Raw genomic sequence first — 23,637 nt, 5'->3', positions numbered from 1 at the left:
TCCCAAATGAATACAATTAGTTATAGGGAGTAGGCTCTCCTGATAAAGTGTCTAATGTAAGAAAGATATAGTCCTGCCATCCTTGCTGCTAAGGAGCATTCTAGCTATATTTCTTTCAAGACAGATTTGCTTGTTCTTTTGCAGTCCATTTTACTTTCAACATTCCCCACCAGCACCATAATGAGCATTTTTTCTAGTCTTCCTTATTCAGTGTCTAACTTACACACGCATATGAAGCAATTGAAAATACCACGGTTTGGGTCAGGTACACTCTAGTCATCAAAGTGAAATCCTTCATCTTTTTTTTTAACGTTTTATTAGGGACTCATACTACTCTTACCACAATCCATACATACATCAATTGTGTAAAGCACATTTGTACATTCTTCGCCCTTATCATTTTCAAAGCATTTGCTCTCCACTTAAGCCCTTTGCATCAGGTCCTCTTTTTTTCCCCGTCCCTCCCCGCTCCCCTCTCCCTTATGAGCCTTTGATACTTTATAAATTATTATTTTGTCATGTCTTGCCCTGTCCGATGTCTCCCTTCACCCCCTTTTCTATTGTCCATCTCCCAGGGAGGAAGTCACATGTACATCCTTGTAATTGGTTCCCTCTTTCCAACCACTATCCCTCTACCCTCCCAGTATCGCCCCTAACAGCCCTGGTCCTGAAGGTATCATCCACCGTGAATTCCCTGTGCCTCCAGCTCCTATCTGCACCAGTGTACATCCTATGCTCTATCCAGACTTGCAAGGTAGAATTCGGATCATGATAGTTGGGAGGGAGGAAGCATTTAGGAACTGGAGGAAAGCTGTATTCTTCATCGGTGCTACATCGCACCCTGACTGACTCATCTTCTCCCCTAGACCCCTCTGCAAGGAGATCTCCAGAGGCCAACAAATGGGCCTTGGGTCTCCACTCTGCACTTCCCCCTTCATTCACTATGGTAAGATTTTTTTTTGTTCTGATGATGCCCTATACCTGATCCCCTTCGACACCTTGTGATCACACAGGCTGGTGTGCTTCTCTTCCATGTGGGCTTTGTTGCTTCTGAGCTAGATGGCCGCTTGTTTACTTTCAAGCCTTTAAGACCCCAGACACTGTCTCTTTTGATAGCCGGGCACCATCAGCTTTCTTCACCACATTTGCTGTTCACCCACTTTGGCTTCAGCGGTTGTGTCGGGAGGGTGAGCATTATAGAGCGCTGAATGCCAATTTAATAGAAGAAAGTATTCATGCATTGAGGGAGTGCTTGAGTAGAGGCCCAAGGTCCTTCTGCCACCTTAATACTAAACCTATAAATATAGGCACATAGATCTAGTTCCCCATCCTCATATATATATTTGCTTATGTACATGTCTTTGTCTAGACCTCTATAAATGCCCTTTGCCTCCTAGCTCTTTCCTGTATTTCTCTTGACTTTCCTCCTGTCCCACTCTCATGCTCCGTCCCCACCTGGGTTTCAGCTATACCTCTTCATTACCTTACCCTTGATCATGTCCTACCAGGTCTGCCACACCCACCTCACCACCAATTTGGATCCCTGTTGTTCCCTTGTCCCTGGGTTTGTTAACACCACTTCCTTAGCCCCCACTTCCCCTATCCCATGTCCCCCAGAACTGTTGGTCCTGTTGTTTTCAATCCTTAATTCTCATCAGCAAATACTTCAAGTCCTTAGTGTCTGCAAACAAAATTTTGTCTTCTGCATATTGCAGCCTTTCTCCGGTCCTGATGCTGCATTCTTCTTCATATAGTCCAGCTTCTCAGATTAGAGACTGACTTAATTGTCCTTTTCTGTATGGAAATGCCCATACCATTTAAAGAATCGTTTCTTTTCCCACTAGTCAATTTGTAATATCTTTTCTTTGTACCAGTTTTCCTATGATCTGGTTTTTCTATATATGCCTAGGTCTAAATTATCCTTTTTAGTTCCTTGATCTATTTATATATTCTTATATGAATACAAGACTGTCTTATTTTCACTTTCTAAAAATTCATGATTTATAATAGTGTAAGTTTACATTTTACAATGCTGTTCTTGTTTCTTTTGCTCTTACAAAAATTTTTTTGAATTGGCTTATTAGTTTCTTTGAAAAGTTCTGTTAAGAGTTTTCATTGGTGTTAAAAATTAATTAGGAGAGAGTTGACAAGATTTTGATTCATTTCTTTCTCAAACAATGAATAAAGTATAAATATTGATATAATACCTCCTATGTACTAAGAACTGGGATACAGCAATGGAATAAACTTACAAACATGCCTGTACCCATGGAGTTTACATTCTAGTGTAAAGAGACAATAAAGAGGTGAATACAGTATATACTGTATTATACACAGTATCAAAAAATGGTATAACTGCTATAACCATACAATTTAATACTATCTGCAATAAAAAGGAATTAACTATTTATACATATTTCACACAGGTAAATATCCAAAATGACATACCAGGTGAAAGAAACCAGATACATTAGCCTACATAGTGTATGCTTCCATTTATGTGAAATTTCTATCAAAGGAAAAATTTTAGCTACAGAAAATAGATTATTATTTGCCTGGAGATTGAGGTGAGTTAGAGTAGGTTAGCTTCAGAAGAATATAAGGGAAATATTTGGGACGATGAAAATGCTCTTAAATTAGATTGTGGTAACAGCTGTACAACACTATGAATATACTAAAGACTAATGAATTGTACAATTTGTGTAGATTAATTTTAAGTGGTGGTAGTAGTCCAGAAGACATAGTGGATAACAGTTGAGCAAAGACTTAAAGAAAGTGAGAGACTGAGTCATGTAGACACTTGCAGGAAAAACTCTAGGAAGAGGGAATAATCAGCGAAATAAAAATCCTGAGAGGGGAGCGTATCTAGCATGTGTAAGGAGCAGCAACTTTAACCGTTGCTGAAATAGCTTGTACAGAGGAGAGCATATTAGGAATGAAGTTGGGAAATGGTCTCATGCAGGGGTGTAGAGGCCACTATAAGGACGGTAACTTTTATGGTGAGTGAAATGGGGAGTCAGTGTAGTGTTTCGAGTAGTGGAGTGACTTAATCTAATGTAGATTTTTTAAAATCACTTTATTGGGGGCTCTTACAGCTCTTAAAACAATCCACACATCAATTGTGTCAAACACTTTTGTATATATGTTGCCATCATCATTTTCAAAACACTTTCTGCTTGAACCCTTGGTATCAACTCCTCTTCCCCCCCCCTCCCCAACTCCCACCGTTGTGGACTCCTGATAAATTATAAATTATTATTATTTTCATGTCTTACACCATCCGCTTTTTAAGAGTGGTTGCATACTGAAAATACTGGAAGGGAGCATTGGTGAATGTAGCAAAACTAGTTAGAAGGCAGCCTGAGAGAGAGATGAGTGACTTAGCAATGATGGGCCTTTTTTAATCTACTTTGAAGGAAAAGGTAACAAGATTTGTCAACAGATTTGAGGTGGGATGTGAGAGAGAGGAGACAAACAAGATGCTATTTCTTCTGGCTAAGGGAGACTAAGAGAAGAAAGATTAAGGATGCAAAATTTGGGGAAATTACTTGTTCTGTTTTGGACATTTAGAGAAGCCCATCAGACATCCAAGAATAGATATGAGTCGAAGTGAATTGGATATTAAAATCTGAAGTATAGAGAAGCCCTCAAATAAACACTACTTAAAGCAATAATAAGTCCAGCAGTCCAACAAGACAGCATATTTTATAAGACAGACTAAATATGTTAACCAGCTTTTTTGCATTTTAGGATCTTCAAGATGAAGTTCAAAGGGAGAATACTAATCTGCAAAAGCTACAGGCTCAGAAACAGCAAGTACAGGGATTCCTTGATGAACTGGATGAGCAGAAGGCCCAGCTGGAGGAGCAACTCCAGGAAGTCAGACAGAAATGCGCTGAGGAAGCTCAGCTGGTAAAGAGTGGTGGTTCAGCGTTGCCTACATCTAGACGTTAATTGCTTTTCTTACCTGAGAACAGCGGTTCTCAACCTGTGGGCATCGACCCCTGTGGGGGTTGAATGACCTTTTCACAGAGGTCACCTGATTCATAACTAGCAAAATTATTATTAGGAGGTAGCAATGGAAATAATTTTCTGGTTGGGGGTACCCACAACATGAAGAACTGTATTAAAAGGTCATGGCATTAGTAAGGTTGAGAACCACTGGCTTAGAGGAAAGGCCTCTACTTTCTGTTGTTTTTGTTAGAAGGCAATCTACTCAGGGAGCTAGAGCAGGATGCATTCAGAAATTATAGACTCTTTTCCTAGCAAGTAACACTGCACTTAATGTACTGTTTTTCTATATTTTCGTTAGAACTATGGTACCTATTGCTCCCCCAATTTCCCTTCTCAAACATCAAAAACAGATACCAAAACTCACCAAAATAATAAGCTAAATAAAAGTATTAAATCATGGAACATTTTAATAACATCTTTTAATTCCTTTTTTTCTATTCATCTCCACATTATAGATTTCTTCTTTGAAAGCTGAAATAACTAATCAAGAGTCACAGATCTCCACTTATGAAGAAGAACTAGCCAAAGCCAGAGAAGAGCTGAGCCGCCTGCAGCAAGAAACAGCAGAATTGGAGGAGAGTGTGGATTCAGGGAAGGCTCAATTGGGACCTCTTCAGCAACATCTACAAGATTCACAACAGGAAATCAATTCAGTAAGTCTCTGTGGAAGTGCAAAATAAGCTTAAAAGGGCTCTTCTACATGTATCGTTTGAATACCTCCTCATCTTCTGCTCCTTCTCCCTCTGCTTAGTGTAGAACTGATTTTTCACTGTTGTTAGTGTTTTTTCAGTAAGTTCCAACTCATAGTGACCCTGAGTACAACAAAAGAAACACTGCCTAGCCCTGCACTATCTTCACAATTGTTCCCATTTGAGGCCATTATTGCAGACTCTGAGTCAGTCCATCTCCTTGAGAGGAGCTGACCCTCCTCTTTCTGCAGCTGACCCTCCACTTTACCAAGCATGATATTCTCTGGGAACTGATAGCTCCTGTGTTAGTCCAGATTCACTACATAAACAAATCCAGAGACACTCGTGTATGAGAGAGAGTTTTATATACAAGAGTAATTGTATATTAAGAAAACATCCTGGCCCAGTCCAAATCAAGTTCCTAAGCCCAATATTAGCCCAAATGTCCAATAGTAGTCCATAAAATCTTCTACGGCAGTGGTTCTCAACCTTCCTAATGCTGCCACCCTTTAATACAGTTCCTCGTTGTGGTGACTCCCCAACCACAAAATTGTCATTGTTACTTCTTAACTGTAATTTTGCTACTGTTATGAATCAGGCAACCCCTGTGAAAGGGTTGTTTGACCCCCCCCAAAGGGGTCGCGACCCACAGGTTGAGAACTGCTGTTCTACAGACTATGCTGCACAGGCAATGATGCTGAAAGCAAGATCACAGGCCAGTGGGTGAAAAGTCTTGTGGAAGCATCTCAGCACTGGCGCAGCTTTCCATGTGGCTTCTCCAGCTCCAGGGCTCTGGCTGCCATCAGCATAACTTCATGTAGCTTGTCAACAGAATGTAAAGCAGAGAGAGTGTGTATCCCACCTCCAGAGAGGAAGACAGGATATCCCAGAATACTCAGGAGAAGGCCATGCCCACACAGAGACTTCATTGGTCATGACCTGATTGACAGACTGGACTCCACCCCTTTGTTCAAGTTGGCACGAGATTATGTAACTGCCACACCTCCTGATAATATATCCAAAGTATGTGAAACAAAATCTCACCATTTTTGCTGCTAAGGAGTATTTCCACTGTACTTTTTCCCAGACAGATTTTGTTTGTTCTTCTGTCATTCCGTGATATATTCTGTATTGTTTGTCAAAACTACAATTCAAAGCCTCAGTTCCTCTTTAGCCTTCCTTTTTCATTTATACCGCTTTGAGTGCATATGAGGCCATTGAAAATATCCAATCCTGATAGTTTGGGTCATACTATAGACCTCAGAATGAAAACTTTGCTTTTGGCTACTTTGAAGAAGACTAGCAACAGATTTTCCCAGTGTAATATGCCATTTGATTTCTTAGCTGCTTCTATAAGTGTTGATAGTAGATCTAAGTAAAATTAAATCCTTGACAACTTCGAAGAAAACATTTATGATGATGATGTTTAATGGTTCAGTTCTGAATATTTTTCTTTCCTTTACATTAATGTGTAATCCCTACTGAATACTGTAGTTGATGGTCTTTATCAGTAAGTACTCCCCAAGTCCTCTTCACTTTCAGAAATAAAGGTTGTCCTATCTACATATTATAGATTAAGAGCTTTCCTCCAATCCTGATGCTACAATTTTCTTCATCTAGTACAGCTTTCCTGGGTTATTTGATCAGCATACAAATTGAATAAGTATGGTGAAAAGATAAATCTGTGTGGATCATAACTAACTATAGATAACATTGAGAAGGATGGAAATTCCAGAACATTTCATTATGCACATGAGGAAACTGTACATAGACCAAGAGACAGTCATTGGAGCAGAAAAAGGGTATAGTGTCTTAGGTTGTATTCTCTAGAGAGCCATACCAGTGAAGCCTAAGTACGTATATTTATATAAAAGAAAGAGCTCACATAATTATAGAAACAGGCAAGTTCCAAGTCTGTGGGTCAAGTGTTAGGATGGAGGCTCCTCTTGATGTGTGAAGCTGCAGGTAATAACTCAACATGAGCAGTAAAGGAAAGCTGACTGCTGAGGCAAATGAATCCAAAGTGGGCAAGTCAAGCTTGTGGCTGTAGAAGTGAATTAATCCAGAGTCAGCAGGTAAGATGCAGGCTGCTGATAACTCCCAGGATTAGCAAGTAATACTCCATGCCATTGGCTTACGTCCACAGAACAAGAGGTCAATGAACCAGATACTGTGTCCAGATTCATCAACGAGCAAGCAAGCTTTTATACAGTGTCTACTTATATTAAAAGTATGAAATCTTCTACCCTTAAGATATTTTTTTAATAAATCATCTTATGGGCGCTCATACAACTCTTATCACAATCCATACATACATCAATTGAGTAAAGCACATTCGTTGCCCTCATCATTCTCAAAATTCACCTTCCACTTGGGTTCCTGGAATCAGCTCATTTTCCTTTTTTTCCGTTCCCCCTCCCTCTCTGCTCCCCCCTCCCCCACTCTTGAGAGCTTATGGGGGATTACTAGGTCGTAACTGCCAAACCACTGAGAATCCTGGGCCAGCCAAATTGACACAAAAAATATACCTATCACAGATATTAAATGGTTAAAAATCTGGAACGGTATCCACCAGGGTTTATCTTTTCATCCTACTTATTTGATTGGTAAGCAGTAATCAATCCCTCAAAGTTATCCTCAAGGCTGAGCAAATCCTCTGAGAAGCTGAACTCTATGAAGAAGCAGCGTCAAGATTGGAGGATGCTCCTTAACAACCTATAGTAGGGATTGGACACAATTTTTACTTGCTGACAGTAAAGAGGACCTGAAATAGCTGTTGATGAAGGAAGACCAAAGAATACAATTTTCAGTATAGATGACAGGTCATTGTGAAGAAAACAAAAATCCCCAGAACTGAACCAATAAGTAACATTATCATAAATGGAGAAAATATTGAAGTTGTCAAGAATTTTTTTTAAATCGTTTTATTAGGGACTCATACAATTCTTATCACAATCCGTACATACATCCATTGTGTAAAGCACGTCTGTTCATTCATTGCCCTCATTCTCAAAACATTTGCTCTCCACCAAGAATTTTCTTTTATTTGAGTCCACAATCAGTACTTATAGAAAATCAAACAACACATTGTATTGGGCAAATCTGCTGCCAAAGACTTATTTATAGTGTTAAAGGGAAAAGATGTCATTTTGAGGACTAAAGTGACCCGTCCCAAGCCAAGGTATTATTAGTCACCTCATACGCATGTGCTGGACAGTGAATAAGAAAGACTGGAGAAGAATTGGTGCGTTTGAATTGTGGTCTTGGCAAAGAATATTGAATATACCATGCGTAATGTCTTAATTAATGTTCTATCATTTACCTCTCTAATTTCTAATATCCATTGCAATGACTATGCAAAACTCACAGACAAAATGCATGATTAAAGGGTTTATTAAGGAAGTTAGCAAGTGGAATGCCAGTGAGAAATGCTCAGGGTTATTTACCAGAACATGGTACATAAGTTCAGGTCTGCTATTAAATCCCCAGGGGCATACCACTGAGCTGTAAGCCTCACTCCAACACATCCAGCTGAAGCTTGGCGGGTCAGCAAACCTAGCTCTCTTCATTAAGTTCCCAGAGGCACCTCATTCCGGTAAGCCTCAGCCCAAAGGTACTCAGCTCCATGACTCAGCAAGTCTGACCCCCCAGTTAAGTGTACAAAAGCCCACCTCCTGCACAAAAGCATTCGGCTTTACTCGCTCTGTGGGTTGGGAAGTTCATCCCTCTGTTTCATGTTCTGGCTCTTGGTTCTGCTGCTGCTCCTCTGATAGTGTAGCTGTCATCTGGATCCAGAAAGTTCACTGCACAGGGATCTCTAGTTCAGAATTGAACTCTACTTCTGGCTCTTGCTGATAATGACATCCCTCCTTCTGCTTCTCAGAGGGTTTTTTTTTTACACACCAGGATGGCACTGCAGGGAATCCTATTTGCAATTCATCACAGGTTGAGTCCTATCAGTGTCTTCCCCCACTTTCTTAGTATACCCATGCACGGAAAGGTCCTTTGGCATCTGCCACTGTAGACCAGGAAGCCTGCCTATCACTCTGCCTCACTGTCTCAAGTCTCAGGGACATAGCCCCTCTGCCTTGCCCCCGGGTCCCTGTGCACAGTCATACCTCTGGCCCCAGCCTCTACCACTTCAGATAAAGGATTTTGAACATGCTCCACTGGTAGCTCTTCTGTGATGGTCTCATGAATTCATTATTTCTGTTTCTAAGATATCTGTGTTATACACAGAAGAATGGCTTTAATAGAGGTGTAATTTTTTTCTTTGAGCAGACCGTACTTCCAAGGAAACAAGTATCTAATAGAATACATCTCATCTTAATCCTGTCCTTTAGCATATAGGGAACCCCCTCCAAAATGGGATAGAGGCTGAAATTTATAATCTATCACAAATCTTCTATTAATGAATTGAAGAGCCAGGTTAAGAAGTTTCACTTCACCACAGCCCCCGAAGAGATGAGTTGACACCGTGCAATAGTGGGCTTGAACATAACGGTGAGGATGTTGCACCACCAGGCAGGGTTTGTTTCTGTGTGGTTAATTGGAACCAACTTGCTGGCACCTGACAGCAACCATCATTAATGATACCGAGCATCCTTTCATGTGCCTTTTAGCTATCCCTATTCTTTTTAGGTGAAATGTCTTTTCATATCCCATTTTTTAAATGTAGGGTTGTTTCTTCTTTTAAGAGTTTTTTTAAATGTGTATTTGAGATCTAAGTCCTTTATTGGATTAAAAAGGTTTGCAATTTTTTTCTATTAAATTCTGCCCTGATTTCCTTTTTTAAACGGGCTTCTTTCCAAACAGGGAGCATAGAATGCATAAAGCAAAAAAGTTTATAACAGTATAAATCATCGTGGAGGAAGAAAAAAAACAATGTTTGTGACTAAGGAACATAGCCTCAGCAAATTGTATTTCCTAGAGTACTAGAATATATTTGGAATCTGTGGAAGAAATTATATCTTATATCCAAACTTTAAGAATAAACTCACCGATTTATGTTTGACTTAATGTCTTTTATCTGTCTGTTTGACAGAACACTGTATGCTTATGAATCTATAAAAATTAAAGTCTTGACTGTAACTCTACTTGGAAATTTAATGACCCTATAAAGTTAAACTAAAATGTTTCTGAGAAAAGGATAACTGAAGACCTTTCTGACTTACTGAGTCTTCCTCTTATTATAGAATTTTTATGACAAAAATAAAGCAAAAAACTTCTGATCTTAAATATGGCTTTAAGACTTGCGTAATATACACTATTTTTCATTCACTATCTCTGGTATTCTAATAGTTTATTCTACTTCTCTTGCATACTCTGCAAAACACTTGCATTGATTGCATGATCATTTTTGGTTTTGTTTTCATATAGCCTCTGAGTTTACATAGAAACTAGTAATATCCCCTCCTTAGAAAGAACATCCCTCCTTGGAAAAAGCCAGGCACTGAGAAACCTAGTTTGGTTCAAGATTTAAGTAATTGTCCCAGAAATAATCTTAACAAATGGTTAGAGCTGTTTGCTAGGCGTATGTTTCCATATATACCTTCATGTACATGACAGATATTATTTTAATGTGTAGTCTTCTAAATTTAAACTGTAAGAGTGTAGTAGATAATGAAATGGATTGAATGATCTTGATTAAAATGTTTTGAAGATTGAAATAGATAATAGAAAATATCAGGGTTTATTACATTTAACAAGGTAAGTATTATTTCACTTGATTTGTTTCATCATTGTATATACTATGTGTATGTGTTATGCTTATATGTAAATACATATTTATATGCTTCAACATTGTATATATACATAAATGTGGGTTTATATAGACACATGCACACATATCCAAATTACATAGGTGCTGTTAGGTTATAAAATATGAATATATTTGTAGGTTAATGTAGAAAAAGTGTATATACCACTACTCTATAAAACTATGGATATACAGAGTGTATTTAAATGCTAAATGTAGTACAGTTTGGTGGACTACAGTGGGTTTATTGATTCCCACTGTTTAATTTGTAAGTACACTACGATGTTCATGCACCAAACATAAATTGATCACATATGGCATACGCTATGGCCTGGAAAGATAGTTAATTACAGATTCCAATCTGAGAAACTTAAAACTCTTAAGAGAAAATTAAGACTGTAGGGCCAGACTCTTGAGTAAACTGTGGAAAGGTCAATAGGTAAATTTAAAATTATCTAAAAGAGGCCAAATAAGGAGTTCTAATGTCATTTTAAGATATTTTTGAAAGATGGATATCACTTAAGTAGGTTCCATAAATTACTACTTTTTCATTTTAACATGCTTTGCATAGCTTAAATGTAGAGAATACATCTTAGGGCCCTAGACCACTAGTAAATAATACCAGAGTATGGGAAGATACCTCATTTTACCTTTGTTTCCATCCCTCTTCCTTAGTAAGACTTTATGTGGTTCTAAAGCTTTGTGTACCCTCCCTGAAATTCCGGTAGACTTCTAAAGCTTCATCACAAAAAATGTTCCTCCCTCTCTCTGCCACTTGCTATCTTTCGTATCAATACCTTGGCCCTCTTTGGGAGAAAGATGGGGTTTTCTACTCCCATAGTTAAGTCTCAGAAACTCACAAGGCCATTTCTATCCTGCCCTTTTTATGGTCACTGTGAGGAAGAATCAGCGTGATAGAAATTAGTTTGAGTTTTATTTTTGAGGTTCTTTATCCAGTCCACGTCCATTGAGTCAATTCTGGCTCAGTAACCCTGTAGGACAGAGTAGAATTGCCCCCACAGCGTTGCCAGGGCTAGAAATCTTCATAGAAGCCACCTGCTGTGTCTTTCTCCCGTGGAGCAGTCGATGGGTCAAGCTCTTCAAGCACTGCGTCGCTGGGGTGACTTCTTTACCTAAAGAACCACCAATTTGCAGATATTTGTATAAATCTTAGAGCTTCCAAAAAGTGTACAAAAGCAAATGTGTATATCTTGGAAATTCAAGAGAGATATCATTGGGAGGGATTAATTCTTTCCTTTAAGCTATGCTACACACATGTCCCAGAGTTCTCCTTAAAGAAAGCATATTTATCTTAGACAAAATCTAGGAGCATAGCCATTTTTATGTTGCATGTCTTTCTAGTAATAAATTCATTTTATATTTCCTTTTTATGTTGACAGATGCAAATGAAACTAATGGAACTGAAAGAGATGGAAAACCATAACCATGAGTTAAATTGGTGCAGTAGTCCTCATAGCATTCTTGTAAATGGAGCTACAGATTACTGCAGCCTTAGCACCAGCAGCAGTGAGACTGCCAACCTTAATGAGCAGGCTGAAGGCCAGAGCAATCCGGAGTCTGAGCCCATGCACCAGGAATCTCCAGTGAGTCTAATAGCTTCTTAGCCTTTATTGATAACTTCAGAAGACAAAGAATTTGGCTGAAAATTTTATAGGCATCATACCTGCTGGAGATATGGCTTTGCCTAACCTCAGAATAATTAAGACTTTGTTTTTAGAGGTAGAGAGATGAGTGCTAATCCTGTAGTGCTAGTTTTAACTAGTACAAAAAGGTCATTTTACCAGATTTATTTGCTATAGAATGTTTTTACAACAGTAGGTTTTTTTGTTTTTTTTTTTAATTTTAACAATTTATTAGGGGCTCATACAATTCTTGTCATAGTTCATACATATACATACATCAATTGTATAAAGCACATCTGTACAGTCTTTGCCCTAATCATTTTTTTCTCCTCTTTTCTTTTTTTACATTTTATTAGGGACTCATACAACTCTTATCACCATCCATACATATACATACATCAATTGTATATAGCACATCCATACATTCCCTGCCCCAATCATTCTCAAGGCATTTGCTCTCCACTTAAGCCCCTTGTATCAGGTCTTCCTTTTTTTTTTCCCCTCCCTCCCCCTCCCCCCCTCCCTCATGTGCCCTCGGTAATTTATACCTCGTTATTTTGTCATATCTTGCCCTATCCGGAGTCTCCCTTCCCCCCTTCTCTGCTGTCCCTCTCCCAGGGAAGAGGTCACATGTGGATCCTTGTAATCAGTTCCCCCTTTCCAACCCACTCACCCTCCACTCTCCCAGCATCGTCCCTCACACCCTTGGTCCTGAAGGTATCATCCACCCTGGATTCCCTGTACCTCCAGCCCTCATATGTACCAGTGTACAGCCTCTGTCCTATCCAGCCCTGCAAGGTAGAATTCGGATCATGGTAGTTGGGGGGAGGAAGCATCCAGGATCTGGGGGAAAGCTGTGTTCTTCATCGGTACTACCTCGCACCCTAATTAACCCATCTCCTCTCCTAAACGCCTCTATGAGGGGATCTCCATTGGCCGACACTTGGGCCTTGGGTCTCCACTCTGCACTTCCCCCTTCATTTAATATGGTATATATATACATATACATATAAACACATATGTACACATACATACACACACTTATATCTTTTTTTTTTTGCATGATGCCTTATACCTGGTCCCTTGGGCACCTCGTGATCGCACTGGCCGGTGTGCTTCTTCCATGTGGGCTTATTTGCTTCTGAGCTAGATGGCCGCTTGTTCACCTTCAAGCCTTTAAGACCCCAGACACTATCTCTTTTGATAGCCGGGCACCATCAGCTTTCTTCACCACATTTGCTTATGCACCCATTTGTCTTCAGCGATCCTATCATGGAGGTGTGCAGTCAATGATATGATTTTTTGTTCTTTGATGCCTGGTAACTGATCCCTTTGGGACCACTCGATCACACAGGCTGGTGTGTTCTTCCATGTGGACTTTGTTGCTTCTGAGCTAGATAGCCGCTTGTTTATCTTCAAGCCTTTAAGACCCCAGTCACTATCTCTTTTGATAGCCGGGCACCATCAGCTTTCTTCACCACATTTACTTGTTCACCCACTTTGGCTCCAGCCGCCGTGTTGGGAGAGTGAGCATCATAGAGTTCCAATTTAATAAAAGAAGGTATTCATGCATTGAGGGAGTGTTTGAGTAGAGGCCCAAGGTCCTTCCGCCACCTTAATACTTGACCTATAAATATAGACACATAGATCTATTTCCCCATCCTCCTATATATATTTGCATGTACATGTCTTTGTCTAGACCTCCATGAATGCCCTTTGACTCCTAGCTCTTTCCTCCATCTCCCTTGACTTTCCTCTTGCCGTACTACCATGCTTCATCGCCACCTGGGCTAGAGTATACCTCTTCTCTAAGCAACCTTAACAACAGTAGTTTTATAGTTAGTAAAGTTTTAAGTTTTTTAAGTACCTTCAAATTAATACTTTATTACTTATGTAATATTCATATACCAATTATTTGGAGCACTCCAGCTATGTACAAATGTGTAAGGATTGTGAAGACAAAGATTCAAGTAACAATCTTGTGGGGTCATTGTGTTGTTGAAGGACTTTGATAAGGGAAGCACAGGAAGGACAGAATATTCCATTTGGAAAGAGGATCAGGGGAGTTTTTTTAGGCAGCACTTTGTAAGTGATCTTTGACAAGTGAGAAGGTGATGTGTCCCTGGCAGAGAGAAAGGCATTAACATAGTAAAAGACAAGGGAATGCAGGCTTTATGGAGCATGAGACGGTTCAGAGTATGTCTTGTGATAGTGGGAGGAGCCTAGGCTCTAAAGAATTTCTCATTACCTTTGATAGTTTTATCATCCTACTCCAAACTTGCTAAACTGGAGGTTCTGGAATGGAGCCAGGTACATATATTTTGAAAACAAATTCCATGTTGATTGTTAGGTTTACTTGCTTAAAGATGACCACTTTTAGGTCAGAAAGAGTAAGGCATTTGATTCATCTTGAAATTTTGGATTTGTCCTAACTGCAATGAGTTCTCCCTTAAAGAATTTTAAGGGAGAAATAAGGATTGAAGAGTGAAAATAGATGTAAAGAGATATGATAAAAAAAACTATTAGAATAGTCTCTGTGATAGTTGATTTAGCCTGAACTTAAACACTAATGGGAGAAATAAGATCACAAATATGAGATATTAAGAATCTAAAATTAATCATCTTATATTTACATAGTGGAAACTTAGAAACATTGTGATTTAATATTCTCTTAAGCACAAATGGTAAATTACTCGGCTGTCCTTCAGAGACTTAAGGTTGGTGTGAAATGAAGATTGCCCTTGGTGCTTAAGCTAACTTTCCATTGGTCTAAATCTAGAAAGCAGTGTGGAGCCATTAAAGAACATCCAACCAGAAAGTCATGTGCAAAGTCACATTTTAGATCTTTTGCTTGGGCCTTGGATAAAGTGCATAGCCTGGTAGGGCTCATATTGGAAGCAGGAGGGCAGTTGGGAAGTTACTACAATCATCTGGATCAGAAATGATGATCCTATAAATGGAAGATGATGACAGTGAGGATGGAGAGAAGGTGAAAGACTTGGGAAGAAATATGAGGAGCTGATACCAAGGGCTCAAGTAGGAAGAAATGTTTTGAAAATGATGATGGCAGCGTATGTACAACTGTGCTTGACACAATAGATGAATGGATGGCTTATGATAAGAGTTGTACGAGCCCCCAATAAAAGGAGTTTTTTTTAAAAGAAAGAAAGAAATACATAGACCCAGTAGGACTTGGGGACACCTGAAAAGAAAATGGTTCAGGGTCACCTGAAGGTTTCTGGCTTCTGTGACTTCAGTGGTTGCTGAAATCCTTTTCCTAAGGAATCTCGCAGAGAAAAGAACTTTTCAGTGTATATGTCCTACTTGTATTTTTATGCTTATGGTTATCGTATTTTATAATTTTTGATTGTCTTTTGTTGGTTTCCTCTGCCAAGTAAGAACATAAATTTTCAATTCATGTAGCATCAATATTTTATAGGCAAGAAATAGTCCTGAAATACCACCTACTGGTATGACTGATGAAAAGGAAGTGGTGACTGCAGCCGATAATGAAAAAGATGATTCTGAATTTGACAGTGACAAACACTCAAAAGAGGTAAAAATAATTTTATATTGAAATGTTCTATCTCTGGTGTCCTTAGGTGAGGTCAACACCATTTTAGGCTAACAAAAAAGAAAACTATATTATATGCAGTTGACTTTTCAAAAAATGCATTTGATTTGAGGGGTTATTTTATTTTAAAATAATTTCCTTTTAGAACACCTTTGGTTCCTAAAAAATGTTATCATTATTTTTCAGGAAGATCCATTTAATGTAGAATCAAGCTCATTAACAGATCCAGTTACAGATTCTAACTTGGATTTTTTCCAGTCTGATCCTTTTGTTGGTAGTAAGTATTCTTGTTTTCAAATCATTGATTTTACAATGATATATAATCATTGATTATATTTTTAAAAATATAATAATGGGGCTTAAATGTTTGAGAACCTATTTGTTATAGTAATGGTAGAGAGACAAATGAAGGTTTGTATGTTCCGATATTCTATTTGTTCTCAGACAACTAAACCTTGGAACTAAGCTTTTTATGGTGTACTTTAGGGTTATATTCTTTAGCCATTCTTACTCAATCTGTATGCTGAGCAAGTAACCAAAGAAGCTGGACTATATGAAGAAGACCGCTTTGTCACGATTGGAGGAAGACTTATTAACGACCTGAGATACAGATGACAATTTTGCTTGCTGAAAATGAAGAGGGCATGAAGCACTTACTAACGAAGATAAAAAAATTACAGCCTGCAATATGGATCATCCTTCAACATAAAGCAAAAGTCCTCATAGGTGGACCAGTAAGTAATATCATGACAAATGGAGAAAATATTGAAGTTGTCAAGATTTCCATTTTACTTAGATCTACAGTCAACACTCTTGGAAGTAGCAGTGAAGAAATCAAATGACATATTGCTGCACAAGTAAGCTCTCTTTAGAATGTTAGGGAGCAAAGTTGTAACTTTGAGGACTGAGATGTACCTGCTTGAAGTCATGATGTTTTTGATTGCCTCATATGCATGTGAAAACTGGACAATGAATAAGACCAAAGAAGAATTTTAAATTATGTTGTTAGTAAAGAATTTTAAATATACCATGTACTACCAGAAGAGCAAACAAATCTATCTTGAAGAAGTACTATCAGAATGCTGACAGAAACAAGGATGGTGAGACTTTGCCTATGTGCTTGGACATACAAGGAAAGACCAATCCCTGGGGATGGACATCATGCTTGGTAAAGTACAGGATCAGTATAAAAAAGGAAGGCTATGAATTATATGGATTAAACGCAGTGGCTGCAAAAGTTGGTTCAAACATAGCAACAATTCCGAAGTTAATGCAGGACTGAGCAATGTATAATTCTGTTGTACCTAAGTTCCCTATGAACCAGCATCGACTGGCTGACACATAATGACAATAGGACCCTTTGAATTAAGAATGTGTTTCTTCAAGGCAGGGATTAAAGGAAAAAGATGTTACAGAGCAGCAAAGGAGATTGGGAAATGTTGGGTGTGGTAGTCACCTAATCTGGTGTCAATTTAAAGAATAAGAGTGTAGGGGTGGAGTCTAAACTGTTAATCTGGAGATAGCCAATGAGACTTGTGTGTGGGCATGGCCTTCTAAGATTTTTGGGAAATCTGGTACTTCCTCCTTGGAGATGGAAGACACCTCTCTCTCTGCCACTCCCTGGGAGACATTGCAGAAGACAAGACACAAGACTGGATGCAACCAGACCTCTGAAGCCAGAGAAGCCACACAGAGAGACCCCTGACAGCGCTGAGATGCTTACAATGCCACCGGACCCAAAGGCTTTCTACCCACTGGCTTGTGATCATCCTGCATTTGACTTCATTGCAAGTGTTTCGTGAAGTCTGAGGAGGAGTTTATAGATTGGTATCAGACATATGGGCTAATATTGGACTTACGGCCTTGGACTGGACTGGGTTGAGATGTTTTCTCAATGTTCAATTCCTCGTGTATATAAAATTCTTTCTTATACACATATGCGTGTTTATGAATTTTTTCTCTAGTCTACCCAGACTAACACATTGGGTCAACCAATAATTTATTAAATGATGTACAGATGTGCTTTATATAATTGATGTATGTATATATATGGATTGTGATAAGAGCTATATGAGTCACTAATAAAATGTTAAAGAAAAAAAAAAGAGCTAATGCCATTCTTTTAAAAGATTGATATTGATAGAAGGAGTAGAAGCCTGATTACCATCCTTAAGGTACCTACTGTCTTGCTGAAGAAACATAAGGTAGATAAAATATCTGTTGTCTTAGTAAACTAAGTTAGATACCATTTGTGGCAAAGCTCTTCTGTGCTTATTTCCAAAATAAGTAATGTTTCCACAAAAGTAAATATTGTTATTTTGATTTCTACTTATTTATTTTATTACAGGTGATCCTTTCAAGGATGATCCTTTTGGGAAAATTGGTTAGTATATTATTGAGATCCACCTTGGCTTTTATTTGATTCTACGTAATTAGTTGTAGTTTGAATGGTGGTTCACAAGGTGGGTAGTTACAGGGAATGAACTTGCTTTGTAATCAGTTTTGAAACTGATTGAAGGCACTTCTGAAATATATTATGTACCTAGCATTTTCAGAAAAGGAGTGTTAGACCTTTATGAATTTGCTAAATAAACTGTAGCATTGCTAAGTGCCACCTCTAGTTAGTTTTATCAAAGAGCCTCAGCTTTTAATGTCACATATCAGTTGTTCATCCAGTACTTGATTTTTCTTCATAAATTATATGAGAGCTTTAAAAAGTTCATGGAAAAAAAGCCTATATTCCCATGAACTTTTGAAACCTCCTTATACTTTGTCCTAAGTAATTCAGTAACGTTAACAAATATGGTCGATACAATTACATGAACATTATGAATAATAAAATCAAATTAAACGACTTGATAGAAAGAAAGATAATTATTAATAGGGAAGTTTTGAAGGTATTCTTTCTGTAGTATTTTTGTATAGGAATAAAGCAAATATGATGTACCATTTAGTTTTGCTTCGCATACCTGTTCCAAACTATTGGCTATTAGCTCTGAGCTCTGAGGGAGAAATATACTTAGGAGATTTGGGTTTTGTTGTATTCTTTAATTATGATATACCATAAAATAATGCTGTTCTTTTAAAAGAATGAAATCTATAGAAGGATTATAAATCTGATGTAATTATTTCTAAAAAGGCTAAACTTACTGAACTTATACAGACTAGGGGAACTGGTATCTAGAGTAACTACACCATTACCCTGAGATACCCTTTACACTTTGAACTGACTTTGCTCCCAGGGGTCACCTTTCCGCCAAATAACAGATTGGCTCATCAAATAAACAATATCATTAGTACTGACCTCATTAAAAAAAGAAAAACATCTATACGAGACCAAATGGTCAACATTTATCTGAAAACAAACAAGAGAATTTGGATGTTGGGCGATGCTTAGAGAGAGAGTAGAAAAGTTAGATTAAAAAGAAATTTTTATAAAAGAAAAGCTAGATTAGTGGAAAAAGAACAGCAAATGTAGAAATAATGAAAATGTTGTTCTAGTATGGCAAATATAAGCAGTGTTCCTAAACAATATATATAGAAGTTGTTGTTAAATAGATACTGAATTGGCTGTGTAGACTTTGACCAAATATTTAAAGGAAAAAAGAGTCTTAAGATGGGGGTCACTTGAAAAATTTATGCTAATTTTTCAAAATAACTTCATCAGGTGAAATATTCTATATCATCAAAATATGCAAAGAATTAGTGATTCCCAAAAGAATAGCAAGGACCAGTTTAGGTGAATTATTTAAAGGTAGCATCCAGGAAATATGTGCATAAACAAGTGGAATTATTGATCTGCTGTGAGTGAATGACGACAGTAAGAAAGAATGTTAATTAAGGCTATTTAGGCAGAATGTTAATACTTTATGATCAATATTTTCATGACCAAGTACCTAACTTACATTTCTGTATTCTGCAAGAGTTCAAAATGTTTTTCAATTAAGGCACCAGGTGACAGAGCATTTAGGGGAATGATTTTTTTTTTTGTTGTTTCCTATATTTGTGTTGTTTTTCCTTAGATCCATTTGGAGGTGATCCTTTCAAAGGTTCAGATCCATTTGCATCTGACTGTTTCTTCAAACAATCTACTACTGATCCTTTTGCCGCTTCAAATATTGATCCTTTCTGTGCAGCCACAGAAAGTAATACATCGGTAAGTGAGAAAATTAAAACTGTCACATTCAGTTGGTAGTAGGTATCCTAAATAGGTTTTTTGAACTATACGATGGTTAAAGGATCCTCCTAGAGAGGAGAGCTACGCAAGATCTCAGTCTCATCCTAACCATTTGGTTTTGGGTCTTAACCGTTATGTTACAGTTTGATTACTCGGAATAATTTATGACATGTAAAAATCAAGTCCAGTTTTCCAGGAGCCAAACTGGATCCCATTGAAAATATTAAAAATAAAGTCTTGGAAATCCATAAACAAGTCTTATTCCTTCCAAAATATTTGATCTATTTCTGAAATAATGAAAATTAAGTTAAAGGGAACAACATTAATGTATTTGAAAAATAACCATGTTATTGTTAAGCTTACTTTAAAAGATAGATTATGGAAAAATGTCAGGCTGTCTCTAGAAAATACATCCCTTTAACAAATCACTGTTTAATAATCACAGGCTGTGCTCCAGGCACTTCTGTGCTTTTTGTGCATTGCTTCTCATCTTCACATCAGTCCTGCAAAATAAGTGTTGGTTTGTCTATTTTTGAAATAAGAGGACTGGAACTCAGAAAAATTAAAATGACATACTCAAGGTGGTAGTTATATAATCTGGTGCCAACTTGAAACTATTAAGAGTGAAGGGGTGTAGTTTAGCCTGTTAATCAGGTCGCAGCTTGATGACCTCATTTGGAAGTGCTGGAAGCAAGACACCTACACTCTGCTTGGTATAGACACATGGAGGTATGCTAGAGCCCTGGAGCTAGAAGAGCATGTGTTTCGTGAGTCTGAAGAGGAACCTAACAGATTAGTATCAGGCATATGGGCTAATATCAGACTTACAGAATTGATCTGGACTGGGCTGGGATGTCTTTTCAATATTCAACTGCTCTTGTATATAAAGCTCTTTCTTATACACATGAGTGTCTATGAATTTTTTTCTCTAGTCAACCCTGACTAAACAAAGTTGTAAATATAAGTTCTTTGTCATCTGGAGGCTTTAAAATATAGTGCTGGCATTGTGGCTTAGGCATTGGCCTGCTAACCCCAAATTTGACAGTTCTAAACCACTAGCCACTCGTGAGAGAATGATGAGGCGCTTTGCTCCTGTAAAGGTTTTCAGTCTCAAGAACCCTGTTTAGGGTCACTATTAATCAAAATTGAATTGATGGTTTGGTTTGGTTTTAATGTAGATAGACAAATTTAAAAATACTCAAAATAGAGTATTATAATGAAATGTTTCCATGTACTATCATATGTATCACCTCATCTCTGTCACCCAACTTCAATAATTGTGAATGGTTTCAGTTGTTGGGTTGTATGTGAGTTTTTTGCTTTATCTGGGAGGGTGGGGGGTTGAGGCTTATTTTTGAAGACAACATATTTTATATCTGTAAGTAAACATGTGGTCTTCACCTGATGGAATGAATACACAGGAATCGAATAGACTTTTATGTGGAAAGTGATAATGGGGAAGCTTAATATCATCAATCAGAACATGGCTAGGAATTGATTGGAACTGACATCATTTGCTCCTAAGTTTAAGTTGAAGCTGAAGAAATTTAAACAAGGCCATAGTCGTCACAGTATCAGGTTGCTTATACCCCCCCCCCCTGAAATTAGAAACCATCTCAAGAGTAGGTTTGACACATTCAACACTAGTATCCAAAGACGAGACCAGCTGTGGGATGATATCAAAGACCTTACATAGAGAAGACATTAAAAAGACAGGAAAGAGAAAAGACCAAAATAGATGTCAGAAGAGCCTCTGAAGCTTGCTGAAGAAGGTAGAGAAGCTAATACAAATGTATGAAATAAAGCTAAACAGAAGATTTCAAAGGACAACTTGAGAAGACAGACTAAACCAGTGTAATGAAATATGCAGAGACCTAGAGTCGGAAAACCGAAAGGGAAATAGCATGTTCAACATTTTTCAAACTCAAAGACCTAAAGAAAAGAATTTTAAACCTTGGTTTGTATGTTTAAAGGCTTCTAAGGGGAAAGTATTGAATTATACAGGATTCATCGAAAGAACATTGAGTTCTGTGTATAGAGTTACTGTACCAAAAATAATTGATAATGTTCAGGCATTTCAGGAGGTAGCATATGATCAGAAAATGTTGCTATTAGAGGACCAATTCTAAGCTAGACTGAAGACCTTGGCAAAAGAAACAAACAAACAAGACTCCAGGAATCTATGGAGGTTTTTCACAAATGGCTGCAGCATTGGAAGTACTCACTCATGTATACCAAGAAATTTGATACGTGACTGGCCAAATGACCGGAATAGGTCTATATCTGTGCCCATTCCAAAGAAAGGTGGTCTAGCAGAATACAGGACTTACTGAAAAATCGCATAAGGAAGTAAGATTTAGCCGAGGATAATTCAAAACTGGCTACAGTAGTACATTGGCGACTGTTAGGAACTCAATATGGACTTAGATGATTACATGGCATGAGTGATAGCATTGCAAACAGTATATGGATCTTGGCTGAAAGCTGAGAATACAAGAAAGAAGGCTGTGTTTTATTGATGATGCACAGACAGTAAGACAGTGTAGATCACAACAAAATTAAGGATAACACTGAAAAGAATGGGAACTCCAGAATACTACATTGTTCTCATATGAAGCATATACACAGATCAGGAGGCAGCCATTCAAACTGAACAAGTAGGTACTTCATAGGTGAAAATCAGGAAAGGTGCATATCAGGATTATATTCTTTCACTTTACTTATACTGTCTCTATGCTCAGCAAGCGAACTGAGAAACTGGATTGCATGAGGAATGCACTGTAAGAACTGGAGGGAAGCTCATTAATAATCTATAATATGGAAATAATACAACCTTACTTGCTAAAAGTATAGAATTCTTGAAGTGCTTATTGAAGAAAAAAAGAATATAGGTTTCAGTGTAGATTACCCTTCAGTAAAAAGAAAACAAAACAAAATGCTCAGAACTGGACCAATAAGTACCACTCACTAGCTAGATAGAGAAATGATTGAAGTTGTCAAGAATTTCATTGTACTGAGTCCACAAGCACTAAGCTTGGAAGCAACAGTATTGCATTGGACAAATCTGGAGGGAAAAAAAAGACCTCTTCAAAAAAAAATGTTTTAACTGTCACGTTAGTCTTAAGAGACTAATATCTGAAGAAGGGGACATCTTTCTTGGCAAAGGAGGGAGGTCAGCAAAAAGGAAGGACTCTCAAAGGGAGGATTACCAGAGTGGCAGCAACAGAGGCCTCCAATGTAGCAACAATTAAGAGGTGACTCAGGGCGGGCCCTGTTTTGTTCTGAAGTTGCTGTCTGCCAGAGCTGCCTTGGCAGCACCTAACAGCATCAGTAGTAAACAAGCCAGAGAGGGAGAGTTGTTTGATAGACATTTGAAGTAAAGATTTTGTAACCTTTTAATACTCTTAAGCTGTGAATTTTTTAAAGAGTTGTTCGTAGTTCCTTTCAAGTATTGTAATAGGCAAAATCACAAGTTTATCAATTTATTTAAATATTAGACTTCATCCTTTCTTTTAAAGATTTTGGTGTTCTTCAGTTGGCTTTCTTGCTGAGTTCCGTAAAAAGCAAATTGGCCAGCAATTGGTATTTTCCATTGATGTGAAACTGGGCAAATACCTGTGTAACGGAATATGTGCGGTCTCGGCAGGCCACTGGATACTCTGTTCTCCTGCAGCACTCGGTTTGCAGTCTGGAGCCATCTGCCACATTCTTCTAAAATTGCCTGCAGCCTGAATTATTCCCTCCGGTCCCCTGATTCTGGGCTTTCATTCTCCACACCTAGC

The 23,637-nt window shown here is 38.0% G+C and overlaps 1 protein-coding gene across 2 annotated transcripts in view; it reads left to right on the top strand.

The window, feature by feature from the left end:
* Positions 1 to 23,637, top strand: part of EPS15 (epidermal growth factor receptor pathway substrate 15) — a 151,763-nt gene that overhangs the window by 99,863 nt on the left and 28,263 nt on the right. For both annotated transcript variants that reach the window (XM_075555863.1, XM_075555865.1), the window contains exons 14-20: positions 3,751 to 3,912; positions 4,470 to 4,667; positions 11,862 to 12,065; positions 15,544 to 15,660; positions 15,865 to 15,955; positions 18,026 to 18,061; positions 19,701 to 19,834. In XM_075555863.1, coding sequence (XP_075411978.1) covers positions 3,751 to 3,912; positions 4,470 to 4,667; positions 11,862 to 12,065; positions 15,544 to 15,660; positions 15,865 to 15,955; positions 18,026 to 18,061; positions 19,701 to 19,834 — 942 coding nt within the window. The remainder of the gene's footprint in view (positions 1 to 3,750; positions 3,913 to 4,469; positions 4,668 to 11,861; positions 12,066 to 15,543; positions 15,661 to 15,864; positions 15,956 to 18,025; positions 18,062 to 19,700; positions 19,835 to 23,637) is intronic.

This window comes from Tenrec ecaudatus, chromosome 1 (assembly GCF_050624435.1).
Source record: "Tenrec ecaudatus isolate mTenEca1 chromosome 1, mTenEca1.hap1, whole genome shotgun sequence".
In the NCBI taxonomy this organism is placed as follows: Eukaryota; Metazoa; Chordata; class Mammalia; order Afrosoricida; family Tenrecidae; genus Tenrec; species Tenrec ecaudatus.
Note: the sequence above shows the minus strand (reverse complement) of the source record. Positions and strands in the feature narration are given on the sequence as shown.